The sequence below is a fragment of the Sus scrofa genome, chromosome 14, assembly GCF_054392235.1.
Source record: "Sus scrofa isolate SSC_HxYL_T2T_F1_AM1 chromosome 14, Sscrofa_HxYL_maternal_Yorkshire_Landrace_v2.0, whole genome shotgun sequence".
Classification (NCBI taxonomy): Eukaryota; Metazoa; Chordata; class Mammalia; order Artiodactyla; family Suidae; genus Sus; species Sus scrofa.
The window spans coordinates 157,687,174-157,701,853 of NC_139396.1; the positions used below are offsets into that span (position 1 = coordinate 157,687,174).

Consider the following 14,680-nt stretch of genomic DNA (forward strand, 5'->3'; position numbering starts at 1 on the left):
CCGCAGAACTGTTTGCCAACAAAGACCCGCGTGCAAGGGGTGGAGCCTGAGAGTCAGATCACGCGGGAGGCAGTTCCCCGAACACTCTGACAGACGCAGGCGCACTACAGTTCCCGCGCCCGCCGCGAAGGTGGGCTCTGTCGGGGGAGGCCGGGCCGGGCCTCAGGCACAAAGATCGCGAGATTTGAATACGTCAGCACCACCTCTTCCTGTCAGAGGCCGGAAGTGCAGGGTGTCTCCGGCGCTTGCTTTACGGTGCTGCCGCGCCGCCGGGCCGCGGAACGTGCTGGGGCTTCTCGGCTTGAGCTTTGCCTCGCCTGCCCCGGACGGAGGTGATGGGGGACTCTAAGGAGGCCGTGGCTGAGGCTCCGCCGATTGGGGCCACTGCTCGGGACGGGCTCAGCCTCCTGTCCCAAGGAGAGACGGAGGAACCTTCTGCACAGGTGAGTCTGCCGCGGGGCGGGGCGGGACCTGCAGGGCTCGGGGGCTGCGGGCCGCTCGGCCGGGGAGGGATGTCACGGTTCCCAGCGGCTCCTGGAGCCTTTTCCACCCCTCCCGGACGGCCCCCAAAACGGAGTGGAAGTCCGAGTGCTTGTCGACAATTATTGAGGCATTTACTTGCAAGTCATTCGTGTCAGAAGCAGTCCTGGCTTCTCACTCGGTGGTAACCGACGGGTGAGTTAGACGCGATCTCTGCTGTCAGGGAGCGCGTATGTAAATATGTGGTTCCAAAATTGGCAGACTTGCAAGCTGGAGGGAGAAGGGAGCGCGCTGACCGAGACTGAGCCAGTGTTTGAAGTGTGCGGAGTGTTGGCCAGGCCACAAAGGGACAGCGTGAAAGAAGGTTGGAAGAGATATCTCAGACCCTGAGCTTTCTTGGGGGTGTGCAAGTGAAATCTGTGTCGTTTCCCCAGTGATTTGCTATGAAGTTAGACGTTCAGAGTATTTGTGCAATAAACTCATCAGGTATTAAACTCTTACTTAGAAACAGAAAAGGCCCAGGTATCTTACTGCAAGCTACTTTCCAAATGATGTATGTTATTGAAATTAAAATGCATGTTGAATAAATGTGGCATTTTGTTAACATGCTACTATTGACTCCTTGGTTTCTGTCTCTACACTTTCTATGAATCAGTTTTAAAAGTTAGTGTGAGAAAATGTATACATGTATGTGTGCCTGGGTCACCTTGCCGTGCAGTAGGAAATTGACAGAATACTGCAAACCAGCTATAATGGAAAAAATAACAATCATTTAGAAAATAAAGTGAGGTTGGTTGGCCTGCTTTTGCTAGATTGTAACCATAGTCATCACACTCCTTGGCTCATCTTTTTTGAAATGATGTGAAGAAGAGCAAAGCAAACTGTACAGTTTATGCTCACGTTTATTAAGTGCTCTTCGTGGTAGTGGCCTGTGTTCTTAGCAGCCTGATGTGGTGTCTGGTTTTCTTTTTATAAAGATGGGGTTTTCATTCTTAGTGGTGTTGATTCAAGTTCCACGTCATATGTTAATCAGGGATCAGCTTTATTTCTCGGCGGCAATGAAGTGAAGAGCCGAGCAGTGGTGAAGTACTCCTCTGCCCCGCCTCGGACGGCATTTGCGCGCCTGGAAGAGAAGACAGACTTGAAACTCCCACCTGCCAACTGGCTCCGAGAGAGTGCCAAACTCGGACCGGCAGGAACTACCATTCTTGGCAATAGTAAGAAAAGCAAGCCATTTTCAAGGTAAATATTAACTGATGGCATTTTCACCTGTCCCTCAAACCTCCCCCTTAAAACTCTTTATACCTGCTCTGCAGTTTAATTCGTAATGCCCATCAACTGGCCAAGATTTAGCTTTAGAAAAAGATCATGTTTGACTTTGAAAGTCCTCCCCCCCATAACAGGATTCTGTCATAACATGAAGATAACAGTTGCATGTTTATTTCAAGTCTATGTGGTGTTATTAATTAACAAGGATGAGTTTTGACCATGAAAATTCAATCAGCTGTTTTAATTTTAGCCAATTTGCATGCCTTTTGGTTATAGAGAATTAGGATGGCACGTGACAAGGAAAACCCTTAATGCTGCCTAATCTGCCCTGTGGATTTTTTTTTTTTTTGGCCACAGCTGCAGCATATGGAAGTTCCTGGACCAGGGATAGAAATCAGGCGGCAGCTGTGGCAATGCAGGATCCTTAACCCTCTGCACTGGGTTGGGGTATCAAACTCATGCATTAGCCAGGACCTTACCCTGCTGCACCACAGTGGGAACTCCCTGTCCTGTGGAATTTTTCATTTAAATGGTGGCGGATCCTCTGGGCTGTTCAATGACATAAACCCTTGACTTTGACACTTGCTGGAAATTCTGCTGGTGGTATTTAAAGTTGAGAGAGTGGCCTCACCTTTACAGAGAAAAGTGTACGGATGTCCATTTAATTTAATTAATAATTAATTAATAGTAGATCTTTTAATGGGTCAGGTTTTCTTTTTTCCTCTCAGTGATTGAACCTAAAATATTTCCTTATGATGTATAGTGAGAGCCATAAATGCCCTAATACCTTAGGTGCCGGTGATTTGGAAATTATCCTAATGCCTTAGAAGGTAAGTTACATTTGTAAAATATTGTCTGTAACAATTTTTATAGTAGAAAAAATTGGAAATAGTCCACATATCTTCTCTTAAAAGAGTGGCTTAATAAATTATATATCAACAGAATTAAACGTTATGAAATGATTGAAAGTTATGAAAATGATTGAAATGATAGTTGTACTGACACTGTGATAAGTACCTAATGTGTTTATCTCACTTAATTTTCACAACACCCTTTGAGTTTGTACTGTTGACTAATTTTTCACGTAGAAAACTGAGGCTTAGGGAGTTCTGGCCCAGCAGAAGCGAATCTGACTAGTTATCCATGAGGACGTGAGTTCGATCTCTGGCCTTGCTCAGTAGATCAAGGATCTGGCGTTGATGTGAGCTGTGATAAAGGTTGAAGACATGGCTCAGATCTGGTGTGGCTGTGGCTGTCACGTAGGCCATCAGCTCCAGCTCCAGTATGACCCGTAACCTGGGAACCCCCCCCCCGCCCCGGTTTACTGCCAGCGCAGCCCTAAAAAGACAAAGAAAAAGAAGACCGAAGCTTAGAAAGGTGAAGTGACTTGCTAGACCCCATGGCAGATCATCCTCATGCTTCGTGAGGCAGTCCTAAGTGTCCTGACTTTGCCACCTGCTGACTGGAGAATGGTGCTGCTAACTGCTTTTTAGGCTTGCAGGTTGTAGATGTGCCACACGTGCTACCTGGCACACGTTAGCTGCTCATTACCTTTTTTCTCCTCGTTGAGTGGGTATCACGTGCATTTTTTTCCTCATCTATTTTTGAACAGGGTAGCGGTATATATCACTGGGGACACAGTCCCAGAGGCCGAACTCCCAATTCATATTTCTTTTTTTTTTTTTTTTGTCTTTTTGCCTTTTCTTGGGCCACTCCCGCGGCATATGGAGGTTCCCAGGCTAGGGGTCGAATCGGAGCTGTAGCCACCAGCCTACGCCAGAGCCACAGCAACGCCAGATCCAAGCCGCGTCTGCAACCTACACCACAGCTCACGGCAGTGCTGGATCGTTAACCCACTGAGCAAGGGCAGGGACCGAACCCGCAACCTCATGGTTCCTAGTCGGATTCGTTAACCACTGCGCCACGACGGAAACTCCCAGTTCATATTTCTGTTGGCATTTTTCTCATCTTCTCACCTAAAGAGAGTAGTGTCTCGAACTGATTGTTTTCTATTGGATATATTTTAGATTTCATGACTGCAAAAATAAAAATAATTTTTCATTGTTTTTATTCTAAATTTTCTGTTAATTGCTTCTAATAATTACTGTATTTTATCAAATCCAAGATGGCATTAATTTTAAGTCACCCCATTATTGTAATTTTTTTTTTTTTTTTTTTTTTTTTTAAAGGGCTGCACCTGAGACATATGGAGGTTCCCAGGCTAGAGGTCGTATTGGAGGTACAGCCGCCGGCCTACACCACAGCCACAGCAACACCAGATCCGAGGCACATCTGTGACCTACACCACAGCTCATGGCAATGCCGGATACTTGACCCACTGATCAAGGCCAGGGATGGAACCCACTACCTCATGGTTCCCAGTTGGATTCGTTTCCACTGCGCCACAAAGGGAACTCCTAATTTTATTTTTTTATTTGTTATTGAAGTACAGTTGACTTACAGTGTTGTGTTAATTTCTGCTGTACATAAATGTGACTCAAGTTATATATGTGTATACATATATATATATTTTCATATTCTTTTCCATTATGGCTTATTACAGGATATTGAATATAGTTCTTGTACTGCATAGTAGGTCCTTGTTGTTTATCCATTCTCTGTGTAGTAGTTTGCCTCTGCGAATCCCAGACTTCCAATCCACGCCCCCCACCTCCATCCCCCCCGGCAACCACCAGTCTGCTTTCCATGTCTGTGAAGTCACCTCATTATTTTATGTACCACTCAGAAGGAAAAACTAGCCACCTCTAATGGTTTTAGGCATACTGATTCAGAGATGCTAGAATGTGGAAAACGTGTTTCCTAGAAGTAATAAAATACAGTGTCCTATTATAAATAATACCTGCACCCCCTAAACATGGTTTTCGTGGCCTTTGTTTTCTCTGGTAGCTTCGGGATGGCGTACGACTTCATTGACTCCGTGGGAAATGACGTGGATGTTGTCTCTGACTCTGAAGTAAGCGTTGTTGCACAAGGCCTTGGAATGTTTTTTGCTGGAGGTTTATAGCATGTCATGTTCTTCAGTCTTGAAAAATTAGTGATGAAGACACAACTGTCTGATTATCGTAACACTGTTAAAGTAACACTGTTCACTGCATCTTTCCTCAAAGAGGAGGGAGCAGCCCGCTCGATACTGGTAGCAGTACCGTCAATATTGACGGCTGTGTTTTAATAACAGCAGTTTGGGCGGTAGCCGTTATCATGTTGAGTTATAGAATGCTGCTAATCAAGAGTTAGAAACAGTACCTCTAGTAAAATCTGTTGATCCTTAGTGGATCAGTTTTATCTTAGACGTTAAAAGCCTGAGTCAGTGCAACAGTGCGACCTGTACATACCTTATGAAATTCCATTGTGTGAAAATAAATCTTTGTCATTTATATCAACACAGGGTGACTTGTAAAGTGTAGGTGATTCCAGCTCTAAAGCTCTGTCTTCCGTGTGTTTGTAGGCAGCTCTTTCTGTAAGTCTTTGTGTATGACCTTAAGGAAATAAGCTTTGTTATGCTTTAAAATTGAATGAAGTTAAAATTTGAAAGATGCCCAGTCACACTAAGAAGACCTTTCTAAACTGTCTTTCCTCTTAATTTTTTTTAAGAACATAAAAAAGCTCCTGAAGATTCCCTACAGCAAGTCCCACGTCAGCATGGCAGTGCACCGCATCGGGAGGACCCTCTTACTGGACGAGTTAGACATTCAGGAACTGTTCATGAGGTCATCTCAGGTAATACGTAGACAATAACAAGAAAAGCACAATTTTAACAACCCAAGGGCGCAGAAATGGGCTTTGTTTCAGAGAAAGGCCAAAGTGGAAATACAATTGAGTACTTCAACCAGGAAATGAAAAGTTTCACTGAAGATTAAAAAACTTTAATTAGAAAAAGATGAGGCGTTCCCGTCGTGGCGCAGTGGTTAACAAATCCGACTAGGAACCATGAGGTTGCGGGTTCAATCCCTGGCCTTGCTCAGTGGGTGAAGGATCTGGCATTGCCGTGAGCTGTGGTGTAGCTTGCAGATGCGGCTCGGATACCACGTTGGTGTGGCTCTGGCGTAGGCTGGCAGCTACAGCTCCGATTAGACCCCTAGCCTGGGAACCTCCATATGCTGCGGGAGCGGCCCAAGAAGTGGCAAAAATACAAAAAAAAAGAAAAAGATGAGTTCCTGCTGTGGTGCAGTGGGTTAAGAATCTGCAGCAGCTCAGGTCAGTCCCCGGTCTGTGAATCTGTGAATTGAGAATCTGGCATGGGTCACAGCTGCGGCTTGGATTTGGTTCCTGGCCTGGGAGCGTCCATATGCCATGGGTGTGGCCATAGAAGAGGAGAGAAGAGGTGCGTGGCTGGAGAGAGAGCAGAAAAGATAACCGGGAAGAAACTATTGATACCAACAGCCAGGATTCTGCTGAGGAAAAGGGTGAAAGGAATGAAGAAAGTTGTGAAAAATCCGAAATTTAAGAAACGAGTTAAATTTTTAAAAAATCCTTTGATGTTTCCATTAAAGAGATTATCACTGAAGGAGTTCCCTTGTAGCCTAGTGTTTAAGGACCTGGTGTTGTCACTACTGTGGCTTAGGTTCCATCCCTGGGTGGGGAGCTTCTGCATGCTGAGAGTGTGGCCAAAAATAAGGAAATTATTGTGAAATGTGGAAAGAAATGTGGAAAATGTTAAGTTATTCCTACGAATACATAGTTATTAGAATTAATTGGTCCTCTTAAAGCAGAGATTCTCAAACTGTGTTGGTAAATGACTGTTTCCCCCCCACCGTGTGCTGAGGATGGATATTTTGTTTGTTTTTTGCTTCTTAGGGCCACACCTGCTGCATGTGGAGGTTTCCAGGGTAGGGGTCGAATCGGGAGCCGTAGCCGCTGGCCTACAACCACAGCCACAGCAAAGCAGGATCTGAGCCACGTCTGCAGCCTACACCACAGCTCACGGCAACACCAGATCCTTAACCCACTGAGCGAGGCCATAGATCGAACCCAGAGATCAAACCTGAAACCTTATGGTTTCTAGTCGGATTCATTTCCTCCGAGCCATGACGGAACTCCAAGGATGGATACTTTTTAAAGATAAAATAATGTTGCAGTTTCTTAAAGTTTATTCTACATTTCCGTATTTATTTTGCCATTGCAAATAGTTTATGGTTGTAAATGGTTGATGGTCTTGAGACTTTCGTAGGCTACTCTGTAAAGAATATTCCTGCTGTGCTTTGATAAAGGAAAATAAGTGATTTAAATGGACATTTAAAATAAATGTTTTGCCGTTTGAGAAGACCACAGGTCAGTTAGGTCTGCATGTGTTAGCCACTGGGCAAGGCCTTGAGAATCACAGTCCTTGCTTCCTGGCACCTTATGAGTTTGGACTTTCAAACACATTGAGCTATCTCAGTACAGTGTGCATAGTAGGACTTATTCCAGGCCCTGAGGAACATGTTATGGGGGAGGTTGCCTCTCCTAGTGGCTGAAAGAGAGGAGGAGGAGAGGGAGAGTTCCTAAAAGAGGAATGGGAGTTGAATCTAGGAAGGTCGTTGTTTTGTGATTATGTGTTTATGAAACAGTATTTTAAAAATAGAAAGTATTTCCTATTAGCGATAGGAAAACAAATTGTTTTGACTGCAAGTTCTGTTTATCAATTATGTGATTCAGACTGGTGATTGGACGTGGTTAAAAGAATTTTATCAAAGACTTATTGATCAGAAGTGGCAGAGGAAGAAGAAAAGCAAAGAACACTGGTATCAGAAGGCTATTCTTTCCAAGTTTTTATATTACAGGTACTTGTCTACTTGTTTAAGAGGACAGATGAAATTCTGATCTTTAATTTCAAGTCAATAAAAGTAATTTAAGTTTTGCCACTGTAATTGTTGATATTTGTCCTATATTCCTTTTTTTCTCGTGACATTACTTTTTTATTTCCTGTATTCCCTTTGTAATATTTATGCTTGATGATAGAATCTAGTCTTTAAAAACGGGTGGACCGTCACGGAACGTTAACTGTAATAACAGCGTGATGTTTTTTATTTCTATTTGGCCAGTATCAATGGAGACGGAGCTGCTCAGCCTGTCCCATCCGCTGCCGAACAGCAGGAGTCGTCCAGTTCTGATCAGACAAACGATTCGGATGGGGCTTCGTGGCCGGCCCCCTTTGAAATGCCATCTTCAGTCTCTGAGGATCCCAGTGCTTCCAGTCAGGTTAGTTAGTACTTAGGTGCTAATTCAGCAAGCGCGTTAAAGAAGACAAAACCAATTGTCTTATTAATAAAAATAGATGAGTGCGAGCAAAAATATTAGTTTATGTCCTCACAATTACAAAAAATAGGGTTTTTTTCCCTTTTCAATGTGGGATTTACAAGGGGTATCACGAATGGCTAAAGCAGATTTTATTTTATTTATTTACTTTGTCTTTTTTTTTTTGGTCTTTTTGCCATTTCTTGGGCCACTCCTGCGGCACATGGAGGTTCGCAGGCTAGGGGTTGGATCTGAGCTATATCCACTGGCCTACGCCACAGCCATACCAGTGCCAAATCTGAGCAGCCTCTGTGACCTACACCACAGCTCACAGCAACGCCAGATCCTTAACCGACTGAGCAAGGCCAGGGATCAAACCTGCATCCTCATGGATGCTAGTCACATTATTTCCTCTGAGCCACGATAGGAACTCGTAAAGCAGGTTTTTTAAATTAAATAATTCAAAACATTTATAGATTTTTACCATGTTTAAAATAGCTTATGAAGAGTTCTTGCTTTGCTGTAGCAGGTTAGGATCTAGCATTGTCTGTGTGGCAGCTTGGGTTTGATTCTCAGCCTGGATCAGTGGGTTAAGGATCTGGTGTTGCCTCAGCTGTGGCTCTGATTCTGTCCCTGGCCTGGGAACTTCCATATGCCACAGATGCGGCCAAAAAAAAAAAAAAAAGCTTATCAGTATGTTTATCAATACTAATTATCTCCTTAAAGTCATAGGAAATACAGTATATTTAAACTGTTGAAATACAAAATGCCTGTCAGATATGGAGACTCACAGACTTGTTGTAATTTAAATATTGACCTTCTACTTAACTTTTAGTCAGATTGTTAGGCCTAAAATAGCTCTGAAGATTTTCTAGGTCAAGTTGCTAAGATTTAACCTACAGTAACGTTATAAAGTTTTCAGAAAGGAAGAGAGACTAGACTGTGTTACCTGTTTGTTTCTTATATTCTTGGTTTCTTAATGTTTGTTTCTGTCCTTATCGGGTCTATCAAAGAATAAAATAACTCCATAGATAAAAGTTGCGCATGTTTATTTTCAGGAAAGTATATTGATAAACTCAAGGAAAGTAAAAATAAGATCTTTAACTTGGTAAATTGTGTTTTTTTCTCTTGCTGTGTTCTCACACACTATTATTTGTCCAGATTTTCTGTCCTCATAAATTATAGGGTTATAGGCGGTGAATACATTTCATTGGATTTTCGCTTTAGTAGATTTTTGGTTAGAGATGCCTCATTCAACTATGTAGCGAGCTTGAATTTTCCCCAAAGTTGGGAAAACGGAAAGGAAGAGGAAGGGAGCAGTTAGCGTGCAGGTCTGCGTGGGGGTAACTGTAGGAGGTGGGGTGCTCGTCAGCGAGAAGGGACCCGGTGCCGGCTGCCAGCAGGGTCCCAGGTCGTGACTTGGGTTGTGGTTATGTAGGTAATTTTTTTTCTAATTAGCCATCATACTGTGTTCTTCATTATTTGTTGTATGCACTTTCCTGTATGTAATTTTATTTCACTAAAGGAGTTTTGGAAAATGATTTCATTTTCCTTGACTTCAAAACACAGACATTATAAAAAGACCATGTAATAGAAATACTGGTCTTCTGCCATCCATCCCCCTTTACCAGCCTTATCATTCAGTCCTTACTTTAAGGGTCATTCTGAAAAACCTCGGAGTTTTTTGAGAAGCTGTAGACGTTGACGTGGAGGAAGTGAACTGGCATCTATTTAATGCCTCCTGTGCCATGTGTGTAAATCTTTTTCCTCCTTGAAGCTGCGTATGTATTGTTTTGATGGGATCATTTTACAAGTAAGTCAGCAAAGCTCATAAAAAGTAGATGTTTGTCTGTGGTCACACAGCCAGTGAAGTTCAAGCCAGGGTTAAACCCTGCTCTGACTTCAGAGGCCTGTTCTCCCAGCAGTATTCCACTGTGTCCATGTATCTCCCACACTTAGAAGGCCCTCGAAGCAGTCAGGTTGTCTTGGCAATGGCGCATTCCTAAGCGGAGCTACCCTGCCTAAAAACAATCTTTTACAGAATGTTCTTGTAACATGTATAAATCTTTAAATTCCAACATTTAGACATTTATTTTTGCTTGTAAGCTAGCACCTCACGAATTCTTGCTCCCTAAAGTGGCGCGTTTGAGGCTTGTGTTAAGCAATAATAGAGTTTAAATAGGTGTCTGTGGTATGGTCCTGGAGCCAGACCCTCACCGAAACATCATAACCTCAACCCAAACTCCCACTAAAGCAACTACTTGGTAATTACAATTTTGAGAGTTGGACCATAGGTTGATGACTTGACTCTATCAACAAACAGTGTAATAAATGTCTGAAATCCTTTAAGGACTCTGAGAAGACAAGACCCAGCAAAAGCGCTGCAGGTTCCCCTCCATGCCTGCAGTCATAAAGACTCACTTTTCAGGCAGGTGCTAAGCCTGTTGGCACACAAATAGGAATAAGCAGCTCACACATATGCTCACATGTGTATACGCATTTGCATGCTCATCTTGGTTTAAAGTAATGCTTTTTTTTTTTGCCATTTCTTGGGCCACTCTCGCGGCACATGGAGGTTCCCAGGCTAGGGGTCAAATCAGAGCTATAGCCGCCGGCCTCTGCCAGAGCCACAGCAACACCCAGAGCCACAGCAACACGGGATCCGAGCCGTGTCTGCAACCTACACCACAGCTCACGGCAACGCCGGATCCTTAACCCACTGAGCAAGGCCAGGGATCGAACCTGCAACCCCATGGTTAACCACTGCACCACGACAGGAACTCCTAAAGTAATGCTTTTTTTTTTTTTTTTTTTTTTTTTTGTCTTTTTGCTATTTCTTTGGGCTGCTCCCGCGGCATATGGAGGTTCCCAGGCTAGGGGTCTAATCGGAGCTGTACCCACCGGCCTACACCTGAGCCACAGCAATGTGGGATCCGAGCCATGTCTGCAACCTACACCACAGCTCACGGCAACGCCGGATCGTTAACCCACTGAGCAACGGCAGGGACCGAACCCACAACCTCATGGTTCCTAGACGGATTCGTTAACCACTGCGCCACGATGGGAACTCCCTAAAGTAATGCTTTTTAACAGCAGCTGCCCTAATGGTTGGAAGATTGAGTGGCAGACTGCACTTTTATCCTGTCAGAGGCCCCCCTTCCTATGTGTTTTCCAAACATATTGAAATGTAATATAATGAAAATAAAAAGTGTTATGAGATTGGATACATTTGAGAACATTGGATTTTACAGAGGTGAAGTAGGTTTTCCCTCTTAGAGGCTTTTATGTGATAAACATTTTTATTCTCCAAAAGCAAATCCTTAGCAAACAGTTTGAAAATCCTTTTTCAAACCTGACTCTGGAAATTTTTCACTGAATATCCCAGGCACTAGACTTCTGTGAAACACACTCTGGGAAATGTGAAACAGGAGGCTGTTCTGATGACCTTTGTCTCAAAATTATGCCTAAGGGGTCTTAGGAATCAGTAGAGATGGGGTAGGTTGAAAGAGCAGTGCTGTTTAAACTTACCCAGTAACGGGGAAAAAAACTTGGAAAGCTTAAAATCATCTTTAATCTCTTGAGTGAGCTCTAAATGTGCTTAGCTTATTTAGTAGCTGTGATAATTAAGAGCTGAAATATGCCACTCAGGGCTGAGCGTTGACGCGAATTAGCCCCGATTTACAAGGGCGGATTTGAGGTGTATGATTCGAATGCCTAGGCGATGACTCTTTAACGTAGGCCATTGTTAAGAAATCACGGCAGCAGCGTCACTCCTTATCCTTGCACTTTTCACAGGGAAGTGAGCCTCTTGAACCCTCATACATAGTGGGGCATGTGGCCTCAGCACCCAAAGAACAAAACCTGACCACTTTATTCAATGACGGGGAGAACAGTCAGGTATGCTTCCCGCGGTGTCCAAGTCGAGACACCCCATCCCCAGTTTACTTCGTCATTTAAAAACCAGTCTAAATTGGAATTCACAGGCAAAAAAATCCCCTTATCCTGAAACTCTCTCTCTAAGCATCTCTGTGATCTTCTAGCTAGCTCTCTGGCTTTAACTTACTCCGTCTCCTTCGTCTTTTTCTTTCTGTGGATCACGGGGGGAAATTACAGCGGTCCTGTTTATCCTGTAATCTTTCCATTTTATTTTAAATCAAAGGGTCTTAAGAATGATTTTGTTCGGAACATCTTGTGGACCTTTGAAGACATTCACATGTTGGTGGGCTCCAACATGCCGATCTTCGGAGGAGGCAGATACCCAGCAGTCAGCCTGCGTCTCAGGTAATCAGACTGCATTCCTTTAGAAGCAGTGTTCTGCTTTTACCTGGGTGTTCTGGGCATCGTTTCCTTTTTCTCGTTTTTTCTTCACCTCCTTCCTTTCCCCACCAGTTGAAACATCCACAGGAAGGAAGGAGTGTTTCAGCAAAGGCTGAAAGCCCGCTGCCTGGCTTTTCATTCTAGTCCTCAGTGAGCGGAGTCAGAGATCTGTTGGACTCACCTGGTCTTAAGTCTGCACATACAACTTGTATAATGGAGTTTGTGTAATTAGTTACGGAGCTGGTTACCAGCTTCCTGTTAGCTAATTGTGAGCATTTTTTTTAACGCTCCAGCGTATTTGTTTGTGTTAGCCCACGTGAATCCTGGCGTGGGCATTACAATGCTTGGCGGTCAGTCGTTTATGTTGTAGGAGGAGTGTGCAGTAGGCTCCCGGCCATCTGCAGTCATTGTTCCTCCTGTTCGCACTGGAAATTCTCTGGACGCCAGTTAGAAATCCAGGCAAAGCTTATGGAACCGTGTTAAATACACCACACCACTGAGCTGCATGTTTTCGTTTCTCATCAGGAAAGAACTGAAAATGGCCTTCTCCAACTGCGGAGAAGAGAGTAAAACGTTTAAATGGGGGAAATAAGTCTCAGATGTTACCGTGGAGCATTTAATTCAATAACACTAGAAATGTATGTTTTTAGGGATAACAACAAACCAATTAATGTGCTAACTGGAATTGACTATTGGCTGGACAACTTAATATGCAACGTCCCAGAGCTTGTCATGTGTTTTCATGTAAATGGAATTGTACAGGTAAGGTGGATACAGTGTGACTTTTTAAATCTCTCTCAAATGAAGATTGGAGCAGGAAATACCTCACCATTGTTTTTAAGGCCTTAAATACTAAGGTGTATTTTGGCAAGGAAGGTAGCTATGGATAAACTGAAGTTCGAGTGGTTCCACATTTGATTTGGTGATACCAGAATTCTAGATGTCCTAGGAGTCTAATAGGTGATTTGTGGGCAGGTCATAGATGTGCTGAAATCTATATTTGTAGCCATGGAACTCTAATTTTAATGCCAGGCATCCATAGTAATTCCCTGAAAGCGTCTAAACAGTGGAGGTGTTTATTCAGTATGCCAATACCTACCCAGTCTATGCGGAGTTTTTTAAGGAAAGGCCCCAGCAATAATTACAAAGAAAGCTTATGTAGCCCATTGTTATTGAGCATGTTCTATTTATGAGGGACTTTGTCCTCAGCACATATGGGGGGTGGGCAATAAGGTTTGGTCACCGCTCGGAAAGATAGAATCCAATGGGAAATAAGAACGTGCGAGGAGAAAACTAGGAGGCAGAGGAAGTGGTGGAAGTGTAGCACACGAGGTTTGGATGATGAGAGAAGGGCGAGATCACCTCTTTTCCAGTTGACCTGTCCCGTCTGGTCTAGAGTACGTCCGAAAGCACGGTAAGGGGCATGTAGAGAAGCGTGAGCAGGAAGCAAGCTAGAGAAAAATTCGGAGACGCTTTAAAAAGGGTGGTGGTGATATCCTTGCAGGCTTTGCTCTCACTGCTGCCTCCACCCGCCGTGCACCCATTTCTGTAAAGGAGGCATAACCCCGCAGGCCAAGGGGAGAGGAGTGCACACTGGACAGAAGTCCCGGGTGATTCTCATGCCTGGGGAGAAAAAAAAGCCAGAAACAGATCTTTGGAGAAAGCTTACGATGTGAAGTCTACCTTTATTTACCACCATCCCAGCTGAAAACCACTAGGGAAGAACAGAAGAAAGTGGACCGTGTGCTTCGTTCCCTGGTTAGGACAGAAGCGAGATCCTGCCTAAGTCTGAGGGTCAAGATCTGGTGGTGATTCTCCCTGGAGAATTACACCGGTGGTGAGCCAGCCTCGTTGCTGCCAGGAGTGGGTCAGATTCCTTTGAAGAATTGGGCAGAAAAACCCCCCGAAAACCATTGCTTTAAACGCTCGTGCTAAATAGGTCTTTAGTTGAGGGATTTATATATTTGATTCCTTTTTAATAAGTGTTGCTTGCGTAGGTTTTCTCTTAAACTATCTTGTATCTGTGTTTCACAGAAGTATGAAATGATAAAGACAGAAGAGATTCCCAATTTGGAAAACTCTAATTTTTCTACTAAAGTCATAAAAGACATTGCACAGAATATTTTATCTTTTTTGAAATCTAATTGTACCAAGGAAGGACATACCTATTGGCTATTTAAAGGTAAGCTAATTCTTGAATGAATAATAATTGAGAGGCAACTGTAAAATGAGATTTACTTGGTTTTTTTGTTTTTTTCACAGCAAGTGGCAGTGATATAGTGAAACTCTATGATCTCACGACTCTTTGTGAAGAAACGGAAGACAAATACCAAAATCCATTCACAATGCCAGTGGCTATTCTTCTATATAAGTGAGTACT

General features: G+C 43.5%; 1 protein-coding gene across 11 annotated transcripts in view; it reads left to right on the forward strand.

Moving 5' to 3' along the window:
• Positions 1-231: 231 nt before the first annotated feature.
• Positions 232-14,680, forward strand: part of EDRF1 (erythroid differentiation regulatory factor 1) — a 43,443-nt gene continuing 28,994 nt past the window's right edge. For 5 of the 11 annotated variants that reach the window (XR_014827149.1, XR_014827145.1, XR_014827146.1 and 2 more), the window contains exons 1-11: positions 232-443; positions 1,514-1,722; positions 4,657-4,723; positions 5,362-5,487; positions 7,405-7,529; positions 7,791-7,947; positions 11,779-11,880; positions 12,143-12,264; positions 12,951-13,062; positions 14,335-14,482; positions 14,563-14,671. Coding sequence is in view for 6 of the 11 variants with exons in the window: in XM_003359396.5 (XP_003359444.1) it covers positions 336-443; positions 1,514-1,722; positions 4,657-4,723; positions 5,362-5,487; positions 7,405-7,529; positions 7,791-7,947; positions 11,779-11,880; positions 12,143-12,264; positions 12,951-13,062; positions 14,335-14,482; positions 14,563-14,671 (1,385 nt within the window). In the remaining 5 variants the exon portion in view is untranslated. The remainder of the gene's footprint in view (positions 444-1,513; positions 1,723-4,656; positions 4,724-5,361; positions 5,488-7,404; positions 7,530-7,790; positions 7,948-11,778; positions 11,881-12,142; positions 12,265-12,950; positions 13,063-14,334; positions 14,483-14,562; positions 14,672-14,680) is intronic. The other 6 variants (XR_014827147.1, XR_014827148.1, XM_003133222.5 and 3 more) reach the window with 3 other exon arrangements.